The sequence below is a fragment of the Raphanus sativus genome, chromosome 6, assembly GCF_000801105.2.
Source record: "Raphanus sativus cultivar WK10039 chromosome 6, ASM80110v3, whole genome shotgun sequence".
NCBI classification, from domain to species: Eukaryota; Viridiplantae; Streptophyta; class Magnoliopsida; order Brassicales; family Brassicaceae; genus Raphanus; species Raphanus sativus.
The window spans coordinates 47,422,843-47,445,921 of NC_079516.1; the positions used below are offsets into that span (position 1 = coordinate 47,422,843).

At 34.4% G+C, this 23,079-nt stretch overlaps 4 protein-coding genes and 1 pseudogene across 4 annotated transcripts; 1 reads left to right on the plus strand and 4 right to left on the minus strand.

The window, feature by feature from the left end:
- Positions 1-225: 225 nt before the first annotated feature.
- LOC108810181 (poly(ADP-ribose) glycohydrolase 1-like) lies at positions 226-3,643 on the minus strand. The gene is made up of 9 exons (XM_018582313.2): positions 2,233-3,643; positions 1,968-2,153; positions 1,782-1,885; positions 1,499-1,700; positions 1,308-1,412; positions 1,105-1,223; positions 885-1,028; positions 631-790; positions 226-552 (listed from the first exon to the last, which is right to left on the minus strand). Exons 1-9 carry the CDS (start codon positions 2,572-2,574, stop codon positions 337-339), a joined length of 1,578 nt encoding a protein of 525 aa, XP_018437815.2. The 5' UTR covers positions 2,575-3,643; the 3' UTR covers positions 226-336.
- Positions 3,644-3,882: 239 nt separating this feature from the next.
- LOC108809842 (F-box protein DOR-like) lies at positions 3,883-5,379 on the minus strand (annotated as a pseudogene).
- Positions 5,380-11,537: 6,158 nt separating this feature from the next.
- LOC108808703 (putative F-box protein At2g19630) lies at positions 11,538-12,906 on the minus strand. Its single transcript, XM_056988008.1, has one exon. The coding sequence runs from the start codon at positions 12,850-12,852 to the stop codon at positions 11,638-11,640; it is 1,215 nt and encodes a 404-aa protein (XP_056843988.1). The 5' UTR covers positions 12,853-12,906; the 3' UTR covers positions 11,538-11,637.
- Positions 12,907-13,499: 593 nt separating this feature from the next.
- On the plus strand, positions 13,500-14,948 carry LOC108808705 (B3 domain-containing protein At2g31720-like). The gene has a single exon (XM_056987905.1). It carries the CDS (start codon positions 13,580-13,582, stop codon positions 14,696-14,698), a length of 1,119 nt encoding a protein of 372 aa, XP_056843885.1. The 5' UTR covers positions 13,500-13,579; the 3' UTR covers positions 14,699-14,948.
- A 2,473-nt stretch (positions 14,949-17,421) lies between these two features.
- LOC108808706 (uncharacterized) lies at positions 17,422-19,776 on the minus strand. The gene is made up of 4 exons (XM_018580816.2): positions 19,016-19,776; positions 18,446-18,709; positions 18,278-18,369; positions 17,422-18,206 (listed from the first exon to the last, which is right to left on the minus strand). The coding sequence occupies exons 1-4, from the start codon at positions 19,607-19,609 to the stop codon at positions 17,510-17,512; spliced, it is 1,647 nt and encodes a 548-aa protein (XP_018436318.1). The 5' UTR covers positions 19,610-19,776; the 3' UTR covers positions 17,422-17,509.
- Between the last annotated feature and the right edge of the window lie 3,303 nt (positions 19,777-23,079).

Below are 23,079 nucleotides of genomic sequence, written 5' to 3' on the forward strand. Positions count from 1 at the left end.
ATTTTTTGTTTCAAAGTCGGCCTTATTGTAATAAAACCCACTAAGGGCATTAATATGAAAGCCCATTAAGGGTAGTAGCATCCTCTCTTCTTCATTAAATAATCCTCCGCTAATCACACTGCTATGTAATCAGTCTCTCTTTATTGTGGACTCTGTTTATGTTACCGTGCGTCGCAAGTTTTTCTCCTGGTTTAGAAGAGAAACATTATGCAGAGTTTGAGTTACTTCTCACGCCAATTTATTTTATAAAAAAACTTCGCTCGAAAATACAAATGGTACACTCTGCTGAAACCAAATTTATTATTGTTTAGAATAAACTTCTGAAGCCAAATGCTATTAAGCAGAGCTGGTCGAGATAAGCCAATCAAACAAACCAACTTTAGTCTCTCTTCTTTTCTTGCTGCCTCTCAATCTCTGGTTCGAATACTCCACCAGCTTCTTCCATACATCTCCCACCGTCCATCCTTTAGATATAACTAATTCCGTTACCTGATTTAGGTTATGGAGTGCTTCCAATCCAAAAGTGTAGTAAGACATGAAAGGCCTTCTTGCCTGACATCAATGTTAATGTTTGTGAGCCAAAGAAACAACCACTGGTTGAAAATCATGTCACTTGATTTAAGATTTGACCTGTGAAACAGCAATCCACTGAAGGAGAGATTTGATCTCAGGATCACCACCGTAAGCACCACATCCCCAGTTGCCTGTAGCAACACCAACACCATCTTCATGATCTATGCACTGGTTCTTGCACACATGGAGGAAACCACAGAGAGCCTTATTAGCCTCCCTGGAGAAAAAAACAAAGAATGTTCAGAAAACAGTTTGATATAAGAAGACTAGTTTAAACTTAAATAAAAGATTTGATTCAGTTTTTTTTTTACCTGAGGAGGCATTCAGGTTTGTATTGGGAGATTCCTGGATGACGGAGAGCATCTATGGCGATGATTCTTGTTTTTCTCCTTCCGAAAACATCTCTTTCCTTTGTGTCTATGTAATCTCCAGAGAACCTAAAGGAAGATGAATATCTGCAAACCATTTTCTTTCATAAGTAAAAATAACATTTTAATGTCAGTAAAAAGTATATTTGGAAAAGAGTGTAACCCTGTGTAATGAGAGAATCTTTCGGCACCAACAACTTGAATTGCTTCAGAGACTTCCATGGCTGGTAAGAAGAGCATACCAGCGATCAATTCTGGATTTATCATGAACCGAATCTCTTCCTGTGTGTTTGAAACATATTCAAGATTCGAATAAAATCTACACAAAGATCAAAAGGATTTTCAAAGATAAAGTTTATTATAGACCTGTACACATCCCTTGCGAAGAGCGCCACCTCCTAAGTACTTGTTGGCGAAGTCAACTTCAAGAGCTTCAACGCTTTGATCCTCTATCAAACCAGAAGTGTGAACCTATACACCATCTGAAAATTAATACCTGAAGACAAAATCATTACAGAGAAAATAAAATCAAGCATCTATCTACTTGGTTGAATAACCTCAACAGGGCAGAGATTGACAGTAGATGTGCTCCAAAAGCCTTCATCAGGAAAGGCTTCGAGGCCTGATTCTATGGAGAGAATCTTGCGTTCAAACGAAACGAATCCAGGAGGGATACATGAAGATATCCTCTGGAAGTAATGAATAATGCACCTTATCTTGTTCTCTTGGTGCTCGTTTCGTCCCGTGCTGATTAGGCTTCTGCAATAGGTCAAAACATGATTCTTGAATCTTGTTTTTATTTTTTCGTATATGAAGTTTGTTGTTTGAGAATGGTTATACCCGAATAGTTTGTCGAAATTGATGTTTGGAAGACGATTCGAGCCTCTATCATCGATAGGAAACAAACAGAAGAAAGAACATGAAAGCAAGGCTCCTATAAGTTCCTGTCCTAAGCCAAAACAAAAGACAGTTTTTGAATATCTCTAAGCCGTAGCGAGAATTTGCTTAAAGAACATATGTATATACCTGGCTGAGGAACACAATGCCTGCTTTGTTGGAGCTTAAGACACGAAGACCGGTTTCAACTCCACTGATGATATTTTCTGAATTTAGATAGTGTAGTTCCAAGAGAGATGGGAATCTCAAAAGAAGACAAGCCATGGCAGGCAAAACCTCGTTGAACCACCTGCTTGATTCTTCTTTTGACATTTTCTGTACCAAACCAATACATTATTCACTCAATCATTCTGAAAAATTATGAAACACTTTTCAGTTTTTTCTATTACATTACCTCGTCGAAGAAGAGAGCGTAGCCTTGAAGTGCTGTATAAGAAAGATGACAAGTCAAAGAGAGGGATTGTCTCATGTCAGAGATGCAATCAGACAGAGTTTGTCCCGAGACAACTCGGCTATGACTCGGTCCTTTGGTCAAAGCTTCTAAAACCTCCACCAAGTGCGAGGATGGCCAAGACAGTGAAGAATCTTGAATCTCTAGCGGCAAGTAGGCTAAAATCGTCTCAAGATCTTCCCTTCTCTCCATTCCTCTGTTTTCTTTATTTTCTTTCACCTTTTTCTTCTTGATTCTTGAGAGGTGAAGTTGCAGGTTTCTCTCATAAAGATGTGGCCACAACATAAATATTTAATAGTCTCTACAGCTCACCAGCATGATTAATTAACCTAAGCACTTCTGACTAAAGAGATTATTAGTTTATTTTACACTTCCTTGCGCATCAAGAAACGTGGAAAGGATTATTCAGATAAATTCCATCACGCTGATGAATTAGTCAACGGCAATATTTAGCCTGGCATTTGACATTATAGAAGAAAAAAAATTGGTTGTTCACAAAAAATTTAATACAATAAAAAACATAAAACATAGCCTACCCTGAAGTTAACCATTGACTTATTCAGACCCTTAGAGATTGTTTGAAGCTCTTGATCAACAAAAGGTGGCCAAACAAAATAGGAAGAACATAACGAAATTAATGCAGTAGCTTACCAACATTTCAGCAGCAAGGTGTAGGACTGGAGATATAACTTGATCTACTTTGTTCCCTCCCTTTTGCATACCCTTGGAAATCAATAGTCATCCAGAATGCGAGGAATGTGGATCGTGACAGATGCAAGAGCAATGATTTTTGTTAGACTACAACATAAGTATAACTAGTCTAATACAGAAAAAAATCAAACAACTTGAGACTCAATCAGCAAGTCAAAAAGCTAATAATATATGTTGTTAAGAGACTCAAACAAAAGAAGACAGCATGAGCCACACCATGAACCTAAGGTCCTAAATCACTAGCTGAAAGCAAATGACTTGAATAGTTTTAAATCATGACAAAGGGTAAGAAATGGGATGCCTGATGGGTTCTCTAAGTTCCACAACCAGAAACGAATGCTCAAATATGATTTGACAAGCTTTAAGACCCCACTATTCTTGATCGAGATACTGTTAAAAGAAAATTTATTTCATAATATCTTCTTTTTTCAGACAGCAAGAATCCACAACTGTGTGTTTCCTTCCTACCTGATAATATATAGTCTAACACAAAAGCAGCAAATAACCTTATGAATTTTAATTTGAACCTTCGATACAAAAGCGGCAAATAACCTTATGAATTTAACTTGGACCTTCGATATATATACATGAATTGCGTAACTAGGGCAATCCTCAGCTTCCAAGTGAGTCGAGGTCTTGAGACTCCGCAAATGAATACAAAACATCCTCAAGCCTCCATCAGTATAGTAACAACACAATTTTGAAAGCAAGCTATACAGCCAATCCCACTTTCATACATGTAAACCACAAGATCAGATAAACATAGGGTGAGAGGTAGACAAGAGTTTCAAAAACATAATAACAATCATTGCTACATAGTGCATGAACCGCTTAAACAAGAGGATAGATGGTACCATTGTATCTAGAAAAGATGAAAAACCATGATAGAAAACTGAGAATATTCATTCCGAGAACTGAAAACCTTATAATAAAAACACAAAAGAAGTGGAAAGATAAGGGCTCTAATAAATACCACATGATCTACAAAACAAGAACTTAAGAGCCAGCACCCACTACAAAGTCCTAAAACAATTCCATAAGCTTCACATCCTCAACATGGTTTAGATACATGCGAATTCTAAAAGCCTTATCAAACGCTCCCATTCCTTGGATTTCAACTCTTGTTATAGGATCCTTGACGAAATTGTAGTAGTAGAGATAGAAAGGGTCGGACGGAAAGAACGGTGAAATAACAAATTCATTTGTAGCAGTCACTCCAACAAAGCTTAAGAACTTCCCTGCAGCTGCCTCCTTCCACATAGGAGGTAAATTGAAAATACGTTTGGACCATTCATGTTTTCCAGGGTCTTCAAGAATGCACATCTCTAAACTTGTACTTGTTCCACTAAGAAAGGAGGTCGCAGACGACGACCTTACTGAAGCCAATTTACCTTGGAAGTTTATAAGAGTTGCATAATACATTCCACTTCCCACCAAGTTAACAAATCTGTACTTTTCAGACCGGACATCAAAGCAAACTAGCATATCAGCAAGATTGGAAACCCTAGCAATGTAATACAAAACACCATTGATGCATACACTTTCTCGCTCCGGAAAAGAATGGGGTACGCAACATGCAGCCATTCTCCATATCAGGTTCCCAGTTCCTAATGTGAGAACCTGATGCTCCATAAATTTATCATTTTGTCTGACCATTCCCAATACTTTGTGTTGTTTCTCAACAGGATCATACCCTAAAAAGCTTCTCAACCCAGTCCTCTTCCTTGTATTCAATCTTAGGTAAAGTGAAGTATTGTCTCGTGCTAGGGTTACATAGCACCGACACAACCTCTCTGGTTTTCCTTCCTTTTAAGATCCGACCATCGCTTATGCATACAACGCCATTTAGAGGACTAGATATATAACAGACGCGCTGGACGGGGAAACTCACATGATGATCGACGGTTACAAGAGACGCATTCTCACCAAAATTTTGAGGCTGAGGTGAGGAGAAGAAGAGCACCTCCCTCTCTTTTCTGCAGGAGAACAATAGTTGAGGGTGAGCCAGAGACTTGGTCAAGAACAACTCCGTGAAGTCAGAACGGCGAAGTACGGAGGCCCACCGCTTCGATACACAACGACATGTCGCAATAGACTTCAGTGGCAACCTCGAAAATATCTCGGTGATGAGATCAATCGGAATCTTCGATGAGAATTCGTCAGCACTGTGTCGTGAGCTGCGTCGACGGATGGTTTGGGAATCATCGAACCGCCGTGATTTCTTGGCGGAGGGAGACATTTGCTTCTTCATCAAGCCCTAGACAGTTGAGGAAATGCAAATTGATTATGAAAGGATCATCAATTGTTGGGAAATCGGCCAATTCATACATCAACCAAACCTCGCGGTCCCGATCAGTACATAAACTGATGACCTGTGCTAAAACATACATCAATTGAGATTTATTACGATTAAAATAATAGATAATATAACAAAAATGTTTTACCAGCTCTGTTGCAAGTGGGATTCGAACCCAGGCTGTCTGTGATAAATATACTGACACTAAGCCACTGTGACACAGTGATTCATTATTTATGTTCTCTCGAGTTTAATATATATCTCGGATAGATATTTGATTCTCATATTTCTTCTTCTTTCCATCTTCTCTAATTTTTATCTACCATAAAATTTCATAGTGAGTTCATATAATCAATTATATATATTTAACTATTTAAATTATCTATTACTTATAAAATATTGATAAAAATAAATCAATGTGAAGATATTAATAATAAAGGAATTTATCTGTAAATTTAAATTTACTTTTAATTATAACAAATCTGTTTAAAAAATCTCTCAAAATCATACTAAAATTTTTAAATATTATAATTTTTTTTTAAATTTATTAATTTCTTATTAGTAATATGATATATTATTATAAACTAATTTTTAAAAGTTTATCATAAAACAGAAAAGTAAAATATATGCTATTTTATAAATTTTATAACTATGGTATAAATTATATTAATACAGAAGTAATAAGTAAATTATAAATTAAAATTTATTAAATCTAATAGCCCTAACAACATCTTGCATAAACTCTCATTTTAATTTTTTTTTGTTTTTATGATAAATATTTTAATTAATTTTTAATAATATATTATATTATTAATTATGAAATTAATAAATGAATTAATTAAAAAATATTTAAAAAAATAGTAAGATTTTGTTAGAACTTTTTTAACAGATTTTATTATAATTAAAAATAAATTTAAATTTACAATTAAATTTATTTATTAGTAATATCTTCATATTTATTATTTTTTTAGCAATATTATATAATTAATAGATAATGTAAATAATCAAATATATATATATATATATAATTGATGGTAGGTAAAAATTAGAGAAGATGGAAAGAAGAAGAAATATGAGAATCAAATATCTATCAGAGATATATATTAAACTTTGAGAAGATAAACAACGATTCAGTGTGTCACAGTGGTTTAGTGTCAGTATATTTATTACAGGCAGCCTGTGTTCGAATCCCTCTTGCAACAGAGCTTGTAAACCTTTTTTATTTTATTATCTATTATTTTAATCGTAATATACAACTCAGCGACACATAAGCTTCCGTTAGTGACATGTCATCATCTATAAACGTTTGACTAACGGAAAAATGGTCAATGTATGATTTAGCCTATTTTTGTTAGTTCGTGTATGAAATTTAAAATAAATCTCAATTGATGTATGTTTTAGCACAGGTCATCAGTTTATGTACTGATCGGGACCGCGAGGTTCGGTTGATGCATGAATTGGCCGATTTCCCATCAATTGTTCGGTAAACAGAAAGTACACTCTGCGTAGTTTCGGTCTGATTGAAACGACACACAAGACATGATATCAGCTTGGGGAAAACGGCTAATTCATACATCAACAAAGGATCGCGGTCCCGATCAGTACATAAACTCACATCATGTGCTAAAACATACATCAACTCTAATTATATTCGAATTTCATACATAAACCAACCCTTTTTGGTAAATTCATACATTCACCGTATTTCCGTTAATTAAATATTGACAGAATCTTACGTGGACTTAACGGATGATTACGTGGAATTAAATCTCAAAACGACGTCGTTTTGTTGAAAAAAAAAATCTTTCAGTTTGGACTAAAGAAAGAATCGAACCCGGGTTACCACAACAACTTATCCCCCTTTCGACCACACTGCCATGTATGATTCATCTGTATAACCAAACACATTTATATATTTAACATTCATCGGTTCCAGGTTCCCCAATAAAATTTTTAATAAATTTGGTATATTGGGGATTCGGACCCGGGTTCTCTGATTTATTGCATCCCCTACAAAACCACTTTACCATCTATGGTTTGTTGTTTTAAAACAAAACATATAGGTATTTATAATTTATAGGTTCCGGATTCCAAAAGAAATACCATTTATAGGTATTTATCATTTATCATTTATAGGTATTTACCACACTATAAATGATAAATACCTATATGTTTTGTAAATACCTATGAATGATAAATACCTATAAATGATATTTTTTTGGTAAATACCTATAAATGGTATTTTTTTGGGAGCCCGGAACTTATATATAATAAATACGTATATGTTTTGTTTAAAACAACGAATCATAGATGGTATAGTGGTTTTGTAGAGGATGCAAAAAATAAGAGAACCAGGTTTCGAATCCCCCATATACTAACTTTATTAAAAATTTTATTGGGGAACCTGGAACCGATGAATGTTAAATATGTGTATGTGTTTTGTTATACATATGAATCATACATGTCCGAGTGGTCGAAAGGGGGATAGGTTATTGTGGTAACCTGGGTTCGATTCTTGCTTTAATCCAAATTAAAAGATTTTTTTTTTCAACAAAACGATGTCGTTTTGGGATTTCATTTCCACGTAATCATCCGTTAAGTCCACGTAAGATTCTGTCAATATTTAATTAACGGAAATACGGTGAATGTATGAATTTACCGAAAATGGTTGGTTGACGTATGGAATTTGAATATAATTAGAGTTGATGTATGTTTTAGCACAAGGTGTGAGTTTATGTACTGATCGGGACCGCGGCTCCTTGTTGATATATGAATTAGCCGTTTTCCCTATCAGCTTGCGTGTCGTTTTTCACATTACAAACGGCGCAGCGTTTTTTACTTTTCAAAATTAGAGGATTTGTTTTAAAAAAAAGTTTGGCTCTTTTTTAGTTGTTGAAATTTTCTTGCACTCTTTGAAAATGTTCACACAGATTTTTTTTCTGGAAAAAAATCACTTTAAATCATCGGTTTTTAAATTTGGTGAAGTAGAAAAGACATGCTCAAGAACAAGGTAGGGCAGATTTTTCGACTATGGTCATTCACTACAAGAAAACAAGGAAATACTGACGGACATACTGACGGAAAATGAATTCCTCGGAATATTCCGAGGAATTTCCGAGGAAATTCTGAGGAAACATAAACTTTACGTTTCCTCGGGATTTTTTCGGAAAATACCTAGGAAATTCCGAGGAATTCACTTTCCGTCGGTATTTTCCGAGGAAATCCCGAGGAAAGAGTTTTCTTCGGAAAAAACCGACGAAATTCCGAGGGATTTAGAGATTTAATTTTTAGGGTTTAGGTTCCTCGGAATTTCCTCGGAATTTACCAAAGAAATTTCGAGTTATTTAGGGATTTTACTATAGGGTTTAGCTTCCTCGGAATTTCCTCGGAATATTCTGAGGAAATTCCGAGGAAAAACACATTTTCCTCGGAATTTCCTCGGAATATTCTGAGGCTTTTCCGAGGAACAAGGTTTTGTAACCGAAAAAAACGTTTTGCGGTTTGAATAACACATATATAAGCCTTATTAAGTGTCTTAAACTGATTATTAAGTGTCTTAAACCAAAAATAGGTGTGTTACCCGATAATAAACACTTTCCGATTGTATGAACGAATTTTCCACAACATAAGATCAAACACTTATACACTTTCATGAATGGTAAAAGGAATACTTACAATTCATTTTGGAATTTTGTTATTTCATGGTTTATGATCATCTATACAAAGAATATTTAATTTTATCATTACATTAGTATAAGAAATGATATTGGGCAAAACAAATTGAGGTTTTGAAACCCCAAACATATATCCCTCGGAATTTCCTCGGAATATACCGAGGAAATTATGAGGGATTTGAATTTTCCTCGGAATTTTTTCATTTAACCGCCATAATTTTCGCGAAATATTTGGCGAAAATTAAATTTTCGAAACTGAGGAAATTCCGACGGATAGTTTCCGTCAGAAACTTCGGAATTATAAACACAGATCTCTTCTTCTTCCTCATTTCTCTCTTCTTCTTCCTTGCCATCTCCGCCGACCTCCCCTTCTCTCTCGACGATTTCCGGCCAATCCGACCTATTCCTCCTCTATTTGATTCCCAAATCATGTAAGAAACTTCCCAATCTATTTGTTAGGTTAGATTTGATGATTTTAGAAGTTTTTTGATAGATTTTTGTTAGGGTGATTGGTAGGATTGTATAATGGAAGTTTGATTGTGATTTTGTATTGAGGATTGTGATTATTTGATTGTGTAGAATTTTTTTTTAAGTTTTATAATAGTTTGGTGTTTATAAATAATTTTGAAAACGTTTTTTGTATATAAAATCTATTTTATGAATTATAAATGAAACGTTTTTGTATATAAAATCATTTCTATATTTATCAAACATTTTTAATATTTATGAAACGTTTTTTGTAAATATTAAACTATTTTTGGAATTTTAAAACTATTTATATATATACTTTTTTATATATATATTTTTGTGATTAAAAAATATTTTTGTAATTATTAAACTATTTATTTTTTTATATATTTTATATTTTTGTGATTAAAAACTATTTTTAGTAATTATTAAACTATTTTTTATATTTATATTTTTGTGTTTAAAAACTATTTTTGGAATTTAACATTTATATTTATTTATTTTTATATTTATATTTTTGATTAATTTTATTTTTTCTAATTATTAAACTATTTTTTATATTTATATTTTTGTGATTAAAAACTATTTTTAGTATTTATTAAACTATTTTTTTATATATTTATATTTTTGTGATTAAAACTATTTTTTGAATTTTAAAATTTTTATTTATTAAAACTAATTTTTAATATATTTTAGTTTGTACAATTTTGAATAATATTATCTAATATATTTTCATTTATATTTTCGAATTTCATTAAAAATAATAATTTTAATTTTTTTTTAATTATTTTTTGAAAATTCCGAGGAAGGTGGTCCCTCGGAATATTCCGACGACCACGTCCCTCGGAAAATTCTGAGGAAATGTGCGACGAACCCTCGTCCTCAGAGTTTCCTCGGAATTTTGTTTCCTCGAAATTCCGTCAGAAAATTCCGAGGAAATTCCGAAGAAAAATGAAATTCCGAGGAAATTCCGAAGAAAAATGAAATTCCGAGAAGTTTTTTCCGAGGACATGTTTCCTCGGTATAGCGTCGGAATTCGCTTATTCCGACGACATACCGACGATTTATGCCCTCAGTATGAGCATGTTTTCTTGTAGTGATTCCACTCCCAAGATGGGACGAAGCTCTATCTTGCCTTCTTTCATCAGCCTACAGCTCCGGATATACCTCAACCTGAAGCTCAAGTCAAACATCCATACAAGGCTATGAATGCAGCTTCATCTTTATCCATGGCTCTAGAAAGAGATTCCGGCCAATGCATACTCGACCTAAATATACCATTGGTTCAAGAGCTGGCTCCTCTCGAGGCTGAACAAGAGAGGCATGATAGGATCACTTAAATCAGTCACAGAGACAATGACGACGGTGGACCTCGAGCGTTGGCCAGGTTCATAAGAGAGACATGATAAGAGGACTTCATTGGACTCAGTCACAGAGACGACTACGAGTCTACGACAGTGGACCTCGAGCTCCGGCTAGGGCCACAAGAACAGAGGCATGATAGGAGGACTTCATTGGAATCAGTCCGAGAGACTACGACGGTGGACCTCAAGCTCCGGCTGTGGTTTTAATCAGAGATTTCCTGGCAAACAGCTCTGCTATGTGACTTAACCTCTGTTTATTCTTGACCCTAGCTCCCTATTGCCGTGTCAAGCAAGTAGTTTCTTTTTTTTAGGCTTCCGAATTACTTTACTTTTATTTTTTTGGTTTTGTTTTATCCTTACTCTATAGTGGCTGTTATGAGAGATTCCTTGGAAAACAGTTCTGCTATGTGACTTGATCTTGGTCTATTCTTGACCCTAGCTCTCCGTTGCCGTGTCACGCAAGTAGTTTCTTTCTTAGACTCTCTGTTTTTTTGGCCATTATATTTATTTTCTTTAATCATTATTCAGTGTTGTTGCAGATACGATCCTAACCTTTGGTTTCTTTTTATTGGTTTTTTAGGCAAACAGTATTTTAAACTGGTGCGATTATGTATTCTTTGAATAAATGTTTTAAGGAGATAGTGTCCGAATAAACCAATGAACTACACAAGGATCGATAATCTGTACACACGAGCAAACAAATTATCAAGTTGAAGACTGAAAAAAAAAAAACAAAAGAAAGCGCATGCAAGAAAAGCTCCGATTAACTCCTGCAAAGTTGAAAGCGTAAGGGAAGTGATATAATAGTATAAGAACCAGCATCCTTTACAAAGTCCTAAAACAGTTCCATAAGCTTCACGTCCTCTACATGGTTCAGAAAAATGCCAACTCTATAATCCCACTTAAACCCTCCCATTCCCTCGATTTGAACTCTTGTTATAGAGTTCTTGACAAAATTGTAGTAGTAAACATAGAAAGGTTCGGATGAAAAGGACGAAAAAACAAATTCATTTGTAGCCGTCACTCCAACAAAAGATACGAACCTCTTTACAGCTGGGGACCCCCACATAAGAGGTAATCTGAATTTACATTTAGACCATTCATGTTTTTCAGGGTCATCTAGAATCCATATCTCAAAACTTTTACTTCTTCCACTGATAAAATAGTGCCTTGCGGCCTTTGTTGAAGCCAATTTTCCTTGGAAGTTTATCAGAGTTGCAAAATGCATTCCTCTCTCCGCGGCTCTAACAAAGCTGTACTTTTCAGATCTGACATCAAAGCAAACTATCATATCATCAACACTGGAACCACGAGCAGTGTAATACAAAACACCGTTGATGCATATGCTTGTTAACCCTGGAAAATAATGGGGTATGCCGCATTCAATCAATCTCCATGTCATGTTCCCATTTCCTAGTGTAAGAACTTGATGGTCCACAACACTCTTCTCTAGCATGATCATTGCCAATACCTTGTGTTGTTTCTCAATAGGATCATACCCTAAAAACTTTATCTTCCTACTTCTCCTCCTTGTCTTCATTTTGGGTAAAGTGAAGGACTGTCTCGTGCTAGGGTTACATATCACCCATACAACCTCTCGATCATCGTTTATACATAAAAAGCCATTGACAGAACTAGATATAGTTTCGGCACGCTGAAAGGGGAAAGTCATATGATGATCAACGGCCGCTGTAGGAGAAGAATCTTCATCAACAACATTCTGAGGCTGAACTGATGAGAAGAAACTCACCTCCTTTTCTTTTTGGCAGTAGAACAGTAGCTGCTGGCGAGCCAAAGCTTTGGTCAAGAAGAACTGAGTGAAGTCAGAACCGCGAAGTACGGAGGCCCACTGCTTCGATACGCAACGACATCTCGCGATAGACTTCAGTGGCAGCCTCGAGAATATCTCGATGATGAGATCGATTGGGATCTTCAGTAGTAACTCGTCAATTGCACTAAGTCGTGAGCTGCGTCGACGGTTGGTTTGAGGAGAGTCCGAGACGTTGCGCCGCCGTGCTTTCATGGCTGACAGAGACGCTTGCTTCTTCATCAAACCCTAGACAGTTGGGAGAATACGCAAGTTAACCCGTCTGACCCGACTGTTAATATAAAGAAAAGGATTATTATCAATTGGTCGGTTGAAAAAAAAAGAGGTACACTTTGTGTCGTTTTAGTTTGATTGAAACGACACACATGGCATGCTTGCAGTTTATGTGTCGTTTGTCCATTAAGTGATTTATCTTATTTAGTTACATTTTTTCTTTTTGCATGTTTCATGATTTCTTTGGTACGAATGGTCTTGTACGTGGTACTTTTTTTTTTTGAGAAAAAAGTCTTGTACGTGGTATTATGTTTTCTTTTTTGGTAGTTATTACAGATTTCAGATTATCTTCACTAAATAAAAAGAACAGAGTTGTCAAATAAGTAAGCATACAAAGCCACCCAAATTAATATGATTGGTTCTCCAAGAATCTCCTAAAATTAAATTAGTTTCTGTTGAAAATTATATATTTTTGTTGGCGATAATTAAAACTAACTATATGGGGGAAAAGATGTAACTTCAAACAGATTTGAGATTGTCTTCACCTAAACAAAAAGGACAAAGGAAATTAGAATTTATATGAGTCCGTTACGGAAAAGGTCATTATTAGTCTTATATCAAACTCACTATATATATAAAGCACTGCTACTCTATTATCCTCCATCTTCTTATTGTTTGTCAAATATCTCGAAAGATTTGATTCATTGCCAAAAGAGAATCCTTCTCGTAGTTTCCGATGACGAAAGATGGTGATGATAACCACGCCGAGGAGGGTTCCAGAGGTGAGAAGAGATGTCTTGATCTTCTGGCGAGGTTGCTTGACTCTTACCGTGAGGAAGAAACAAGAAGTGTACGAGGAAAAGAAGAAGATGCTAGTGAATCTACGGAGATTTCATTAGGCATGCAAACGACTGATGAACGCAATAATCAACAAAACCCTACTAATATCCGTCAGGACACTGCTTCTTCTTCCTCGAGTTTGTCCTCTGTGGTGTCTCAAGAACCCGTCGTCAGAGCAGAGCCTCTTAGGGAAGTACAGCCTCCGGTCAGAAGGGTTACACCGGAATGGCTGATTACTCTGATGAGAAGAGTAAGAGGTGCCAACGCCAAGCTGGTGATTGATAAGACGATTCAGACGAGTGATGTCAACCCTAACCAAGGACGTCTCTTGGTTCCCTTTAACCAGATAATAGAGATGGACTTCTTGAACGAGGCAGAGTTGCACATTATAGATGACCATCAAAGAGATAATAATAATAATAAAGGTCTTGATGTGATCGTGGTCGCATCCGATGGTACAAGATGGAATGCTAAACTAAGGAGATGGAATATGACCCGTCCGAATTACGCCTTATGTTCAGGATGGAACGGCGTCGTCCGCGATGCCGTGCTGAAGAACAAGGTAGGGCAGATTTTTAGCCTATGGTCATTCCACTCCCAAGATGGGACGAAGCTCTATCTAGCCTTCTTTGATCCGCCTCCAGCTAGAGAGTTATCTCCATGTGAAGTGGCACTCAGGCAACTTCCTCAACTTCCAACGGGAAGGAGAACTCCTCGAGTTTGTGTTTCATCTTCTTCTCCACCAAGAGTTTCCGGCAACCTCGGCCAATGCATGCTAGATCCAAACCAACCATTGGTTCAAGAGATGGCTCGTCTTGAAGTTGAACAAGAGATGCATGATGGGAGGACTTCACTTGAGTCAGTCACAGAGACGATGACGACGGTGGACCTAGATATACCACTGGTTCCAGTGCGAACGGAGACGGCTTCTCTTGAAGCTGTACAAGAGACCTCACAGGAATCAGCCAGAGAGACGACGACGGTGGATCTCGAGCTCAGGCTGTGGTTTCAGTAAGAGATTCCTTGGAAAGACGGCTATGCTATATATGTGACTTAACCTTTAGCTCTTTGTTACCGTGTCACCCAAGTAGTTTCTTTTTTTAGGCTTTCAAATGTTTTTTTTTTTGGTTTTGTTTTGTCCATTACTCTAGAGTGGTCGTTATAAGAGATTCCTTGGAAAACAGCATTGCTACGTGACTTCATCTTTGTTTATTCTTGACCCTAGCTCTCTTTGCCGTGTCACCCAAGTAGTTTCTTTCTTTAGGCATTCAAAGGATTTTGGGTTTGTTTTTGTCCATTACTCAGTGTTGTAGCTACCTTGATATATGAATGTGTGAAAATAATGTGTAATTATGAAAAATACTTATATTTCGAACTGGTGTGATTATGTATTCTTTTAGTTCTCTTCGTTCTTGGAAACAGATATTTTACCAATAGACAAACCGTTTGAAACAATCAAGAACATGTTTAGGGGGGGGGGGGGGGGGGGGAGTCAAGACCGCTCATGCTGATGAAGAGGAGAGGAACCATTGGCTGGAAACTCGGAGTAAAACATATTTTATTGTTCTTAAGTAAAACATATTTTTTTTATTTTCCTCATTCTGTGCTATTTTTTGGTCATAAAGGATTTGTTGAAGGTGTTTTGGAGATCGGGAGATGTGTCCCACAATATTTTAAGTCCAATTTAAACATATTAAATTGGTTTAAGTTATTTTAAATTAGTTAAAATCAATATAAGTTGATATAATTCAATCTAAACTGATACAAATGATTAATCAATTAACATTATAAATTTTTAAAAAATTCTGATTTCATTTTAAACCTTTTATATCTATATTATTAAAGTTGTAGTACAAAATGGAGATGTTTGGATACAAGGATAGGAGTATTAAAAAGAATTAAAGTGTTTGGAAACATGGATTGTAGTCTTTTAAAAAAAAAAATTGTTTGGAAACAAAGATAGTAGTATTAAGCAAAAAAAGTAATGGGCTTAAAGTTATTAAGTCCATTATAAAAAATGTTGTCAATATATATAAGAAAAATATAATACAAAGCCCGATTTGAAATACCAACTCCAATTATAGTTTTTATATTTCATATTAAGTTTTAAAAATATAATATATGTAATTATCTATATAATGGTACCTATAAAATATCTATATTATTAAAGTTGTAGTACAAAATGGAGATGTTTGGATACAAGGATAGGAGTATTAAAAAGAATTAAAGTGTTTGGAAACATGGATTGTAGTCTTTTAAAAAAAAAAATTGTTTGGAAACAAAGATAGTAGTATTAAGCAAAAAAAGTAATGGGCTTAAAGTTATTAAGTCCATTATAAAAAATGTTGTCAATATATATAAGAAAAATATAATACAAAGCCCGATTTGAAATACCAACTCCAATTATAGTTTTTATATTTCATATTAAGTTTTAAAAATATAATATATGTAATTATCTATATAATGGTACCTATAAAATATTATTAATTATATGATTACTTATATGATGGTACGTATAAAATACAATTAATTATATGGTGAAAATATACGATATATAATAATGACAACGGATGGGTTTTCGGATACCCATACGGGTTTGGTTCTGATCGGTTTTCGAGTTCAAAGATTTCAGTCCTATTACGATGTTTCTAAATTTTTGTTTGAGTTTGATTCAGATCTTTGCAGGTTTGGTTCGGGTTTGGATAACCCATTTAAATTATTTTTAAAGTTTTAAATCACTATATATTTTAAATTTCTCAAAATCTTTAAATAAAATAAAATAATACCTATAAATTTAAATAACATATGTCAGAATACCTAAGCTTAACATAACATTTGGGTTGATTTAAAATTATGAATACAAAATCAATAATTATTTTAAGTATTTTTGGTGATTTGAATATACTTTAACTATTACAGATATTTATTTTTGACTATTTATATATATATTTTTAAGTATTTTAAACCAAATATAAAAGTATCATTGTTAATGTTTTATATATGTTATATAAATCTAAAAATAATTAATATATATATATATAAGTATATAAATCTATTTAGATAAATTCAGGTACCCGAATCTTTCGGTTCGGACTAGATTCGGTTTTTTAAATAACAAAATTTTGAATAATTTGAATATTTAATCAATTTATGTTCGGGTTTTGTACTATATTTTCGGATCGGTATCGGTTATGTTCCTTGCCAAATCCTAATAATTACATAAAAAACAAATATCATCATATTTTTCAAAATATGCATCCGTGCACCTAGATCAAAGTCTATAATCATTTATTTTAACAACAAGCTAAATAAATATGTTGATTGGAGAGAGAATAAAACAAAGCTAGAGAAATATATAGTTTACGAGAGACACTCTATGTGTCGAATTTATTATAAAAATGTTTTATTAAGATAAATATATTCTTTAATTACAAAAAATAATATATTTCATAAAAGTAAAAAATAATACCCGCGCTTTCGAAGCGCGGGTCAAAATCTAGTAATTAATTAAAATACTTTCTAATTAAAAAGTAATATATGATATAAATAATAAATAAACAAATAATTTGTTAACGCATAATCTTCATCTATTAACAACAAGTACATGATTCATACTAAAATGATAGAATACAATTACTTTTCTTTAAAATGATTATTTTTTATTTAATAACTCGAATTAGATAATATAATGATTTAACTATGAAATACACACATTTATATTAAATTAAAATGTTGAAAAATCTCAAAGTTCGGCAACTATGAAATTAAACACTCCCAAATATAACATTAAATTCTTACAAATGAAAAAAAATCCTGAAGGATTATGTTACATTGTTTCTCCAATGGCAGATTCTATATGTCTAAGTAGAAACCGTTGCAGCTTCTTTCTTAAATCTTCGACTTTCTCACTGATTTCACCTCTGTTTGAGATCAGATCATCGAGCCAACAGTTTACTGCTTTAAGGTTGCCTATCAGTGAGTCTTTTCCATTTGCTTCTTCATTCTTCACAAAGAATGACCATTTCTTCAGTGAGTTCTCCAAATACTTCAAGAACCATTGGCTGGAAACTCGGAGTAGCTCCTCCGCTAAACTCAGCGACTCTTTTAACCTGTTTTTACCTTCTAAGTTACTTCTCTCAGAGACAAAACAATGTTTCGCTGAAGGCAGTTTCAGGCCCTTGTAAGTTTGGTTTCTTGGACTTGTTGTCGTCTCCTTGGGACTTAGTTTCTCAGAGGATTTTTGAATAACAATGTAGTGATGATGATGGTCTCCGGGAGAAGCAGCATCATCTTGTTTTTCAGGCTCTTTGAATAAGTTGAATTGGGAAAAACCCGTCACTACTGCATCTTGAACCCAAACTGCTGCATTTTTCTTACCTGCTGATCTACACGAACCGTTGTGAGTAAGCAACAGACAGAGTGCTTGGCCTGTGTTCTGTGTACTGTGGTAGATGTCCAAGAACCGGCGCACAACTTGTCCCGCTGATAAATGTTTAAAAGAGTCGCATAGTTCAGCGAAGGACCTGGAGAAACATAAGCTAAGATAAGTTATGATCAGTAACAGAAGCTTGTTAGTGATAGAGGATAAACATACTGTAAACTTAGCAGAACAGACTCCATGGCAGATGCTTCCTCTAGTGCTTTTACTGCGGCCTTTACTGCTACTTGTCTATGTGACGAAACTTCCTAAAATAAGAGATTGAAGACACACATGAGTACTAAAGAGTTGCTAGAACTTGAAGATTGATCCAAAAACTGTTACCTTTCCAAGCGATTGAATGGTTTTGGGGAGTCCAGTCCATGAGATTCTCTGGTCAGACCAAGTCCTGTGACTTGAAGGCAGCTTATAATACGCAACTGATGGAGTCACTGCCTTTGACAACGGCTTGATACCATCTTTTGGAGATTTGGATATGGCTACAGGTGATGCAGGCTTAACCACGTTTCTGTTTCTTAAGGTAGGGGTTTCGCAGTTAAGGTGCTTTGATGGGGACTCATTCTTTGGCAGATTCTTATCACTCAAGACCTGAAAAAAGAATCATCGTGGGAATTAATAAAGATTGTAAACAGTGAATGACAATATATAAAATAAGTAACGTTTAATGCCTCTCAATTCTAGGGTTAAGTTTCACTCATATGTATCAATCTCAGACCATTGTAATAACTTAAAGAACAAGAAACCAAAACTTTGAAGACAATATTAAGTTGTTGCATATCTAAAAGAAGATACAAAAACTATGGGGTTTGGTTTCACTAACAAGTATCAATCTCTCAGACCATTGTAGTAACTTAAAGAACAAGAAACAGAGGAAGAAGAGGTGAAAGATGTTACCAATTTGGGTTTGAGACGTGGGGAAGAAGAAAGAAGCAACGCGGCGTCACGGCGGCGAGTCACCGGAGGACTAGTATGATCCCAACAACTCCGTCTCGCGGAATCCAAGCTAAACCTCCTCGTCTCACCACCGAGATTCTTCTTCTTCTTCTTATTCTCCTTGGTCGTCGTATCAACCGAGACCCGAGGAAAATCAAGAAGCAAGTCGCTAGAGACGAGATCGCTAGGGTTTCCAACGCACGTCCGCCGCTTCGGGACAGGCTTAAGCCCACGGACGACGGGAACAGGACACCCTTTCTCGACGTGTAGACCGCCGCGGATGTAAACGAACTGTCCCAGCTGTAACTCATCGGAGCGTATCAGATCGGCGTCGTCGGCGGCGGAAACGGCGACGTAAGCGGCGTGGAGAGAGTCGGAGACTTTGACGAAGAACCGTTCGCTGCGCCACTGGTTGTCGGAGAGACAGGGGACGATCTCTATGACCTGGAGGAGCGGGAAACGGTGCGAAGAAAACAACGGCGGAGAAGAAGGAGTGACTTTTCCGGCGGCGAGTTCGAGGAGGTTGGAGAGAACTCCGGGAGTGAGGGACGCCATTGAGTGTCGAAGGGGGAAGGTAGCATCTTTGGGGGAGAAGGAAGAGGAGGAGTGTGTGGGGAATCTCAAGAGAGATGTCTCGGGGAGTGTGGAGATTTTGTCGGTTATTATGGCGGGAAACAGACAGTTTTGTCAGAATGCTAAAAAAGACTCTCTCTCTGTCTTGGAGATTTGGAAGGTTGCAGGAAGCTTTTGTTGCTTGCAGGTGTAAAGCACGAGGACTTATTTTAAAAATAATTGTTTTTTTATTTGTTTCTTTTGAAAAATCCTAAATGCATACTGTAGATTTGGATTGAATTAGTTAAGCTAACTAGTATCTAGGAGAGTGATAGAACTGGGAACTATTATTTGCAGTGGTGAGGGGGTATCCGGCCCCATTCATACGGTTAAACAGCAGACCATAGTGGTAGACTGTTCTGTAAATATTTTTGGATTTGGTATGTCAATCTAGTACTATATCTTATAGGTTTGATGTGATAATATTAATAGGTTATCCCTTATATATTATTTTAGGAGCATTAGAAATAAGTAACCTTTAACTCATGTGTGATTTACAAATGTGTCATTTCCTAGGTGTCATCACCACAAGCTCTCTCATCATCTATTTTCAAAACCTCTTAGTTAACTAGACTAATTACAATAACTTGCCATTAGTCATTATATTGAAACTTAACTAATATACTCTAAACTTTTACTTATTGACTAACCAAATAAATCATGTCTACGATTTATGGTTTCAGTTATTATTTACCATATGCTATTACACGGTTTAATTATGATGCATTCCATTATTCTTTACATGGTTTTCGCATTATTATTTACCAAACCAAAAATATGGTAAATACGATTGTTTGTTTCGGTCTTACCAGAGACCAAAAATACTCTAGAACATACTCTATTATACAGTTTTTGGTTTTCATGATTAAATCGTACATGGTTAAATACTATTTTGACTATTAGATGACTTTTTATGAAGTTTACAATGTTTTTCACTATACAACCAATACAACCGTTAAAAACATAGTTTAAAATCATTACACTTAAATAGAATATTTCAAAAGCATAGTTTGAAATTATTATAATTGAGTAGAATATTTTGTTATCATCAAACGATCCAGAATCATTATTTTCATGTGATATTAAGCGATTATGTATTTTGTATGATTCGATGCTCTAATATACTAAGTCATTCATATTTGAGGCTCTGAATCATATGGTTTCCCTAAGTATATAAAATACAATTTCGGACCAATGATGATGACATGTTGTAACTTAAAACCATAATATAAAATCGTAATAAAACTGGATGGTTTGATTTGATGAAATCAAACCATCCATTTATGTAATCATCAAAATCATTGTAAGTTATGTTTTAATGCTGATTTTAAATTAGTCAAGTTTGATGCAAGTTATTTTTAAAAGAATCTGATTACTGAAAAAATTAAAACGTACGTTTACGGTCATTTATTCAGCCTGATGTATTTTCGTAAAGTTAGAACTATGAATTCTCAATCACAGAGTTCCTTACTGTAAAAACCCACATGATTTTGAAAAATCTTCCTATGTTAATTATATCATCAATAGCTTAATTATGCCTTTGATTCGTTTATAATAATAAAAGATCTTCAATCCTTTGTCAATCACGTATGAATATTTCTGGTTTGGAATTGTATTCTCCTCTATTTATCATATTTTAGGAATGCAAAACCCGTTATGACTACATATTGATTGTATTCCAAATTTTAAAAATAATTTTGACATAGTATTATTATTTCATATGCACCGTCGAATCATACAAATATAGAAAATACATGTGATTGACACTAATTGACCATTTATCTTTTGAGAATTCAATCATGCGAGAAATTGGTTATTTTAGTATTTAATGTGATTGTATATTAGATTAAATGTGAAATGCTATCATATAAAGAATAACTTTTAATGTTAAACTTTATTATCATGCTTTAGTCAAACTTCCCTTCTTTTTATTTTTATATATTCTCAAAAATAAAAAGATGTAAAATATAAATGACATAGTGATGTAAAATATAAATACATTTTATTTATTTTTGAGAATAATAACTAATTTTATATAAATTTTTGATTACTCATATAAATTCACTCCTATGATCTATACTTCAAGTACACACAACCAATAACACAAGTTTTTTTTTTTAAAGCGAAGCTTATCTTATATAGATATACACAATCTCCTCCAATCATTCATTATAAAATATATAGTATTGAGACTATGACTTTTATATTTTCAATATATATATATTAAAATTTATAAATTTTTTAGTTCATTCATCCTGCGCATGGTGCAGGTTATCACCTAGGTTATTTTATTTTGTGAGGAGATTGGCATTACAATCACCAACATACAGAGATATATATGGGCAGTCTTCTAAAAAGCGGACGCCTAGCCGCTGAAACACCCGATTACTAATCGGTCCAGTAACCGATTAATAGGCCCATTTCTATAGTATAACGTAGAAAGACAGACCATTTATTGCGCCAATAGCTATAACAAATTTTATATCCAAACAGATAGAGGATGAAGACTTTTTTTTTTTGAGGATGAGACTTGGGTCGTTCATATATACAAAGGAGGACATACACACTCTACTCAATCTTAAAATGTTTAGCGTAGATATGCAAACCAACCCAAATACTGAATATATAATATCCAACAAATTGATTGTCTTTTCTTTTACTTCTTATCCACACACCTTGAATTTCATTACAGTTGAGGAATCTTGAAAAGCAACGTAACAAACAGAAATAATGGTTCAAATATGGGATATCAGTCCTCACTCAATCTTTTTTTTTGTAACACATCCTGACTCAATCTAAAATATGGTTTCCTCAGATATCATAATTGCCTTTGAATCCTTTTAAGTGTTCTTGGAGTTTATGAGAGAATGGATAGTACTTGGAATGGAGGAGGAATAAGAGCTAGGGAAGGGGTTATATACAGAATCCAGAATACATATTTGTTTGACTTGGGTGAAGGTCTTAACAATCAAAACTGAAGCTCATCTTTTGGAACGAAATAGGAAATATAGTTATCTATTCAATCGAAGTACTTTAAAAAGTAATGACCGAGTTAAAAGCATCTCCAAGAATTCATTTATAGCTTCAAATATAATTTCTTGTACATTCCAAAAGCAATTTTAAAATTTTAATACCTTAAATTTTAAGATTTTGTACAATTGAACTTCAAATATAAGGTTTTAAGGCTTTATAGTACAAAACCTTATATAAAATCTTATTTTGCATATTTTTCTATGTGTTTAGCTTTCAAATAAAGTTATTAATTTTCTTATTTAATCATTTTAAGCCCTTTTTAATACAAAATATTTAATTAACACTACAACAGATATTATGCAAAGATAATATTACAGCAAACAAATACAAAATACAAGAAACTGAAAATACAAAAAAAACATATGAATATTACATAAAAT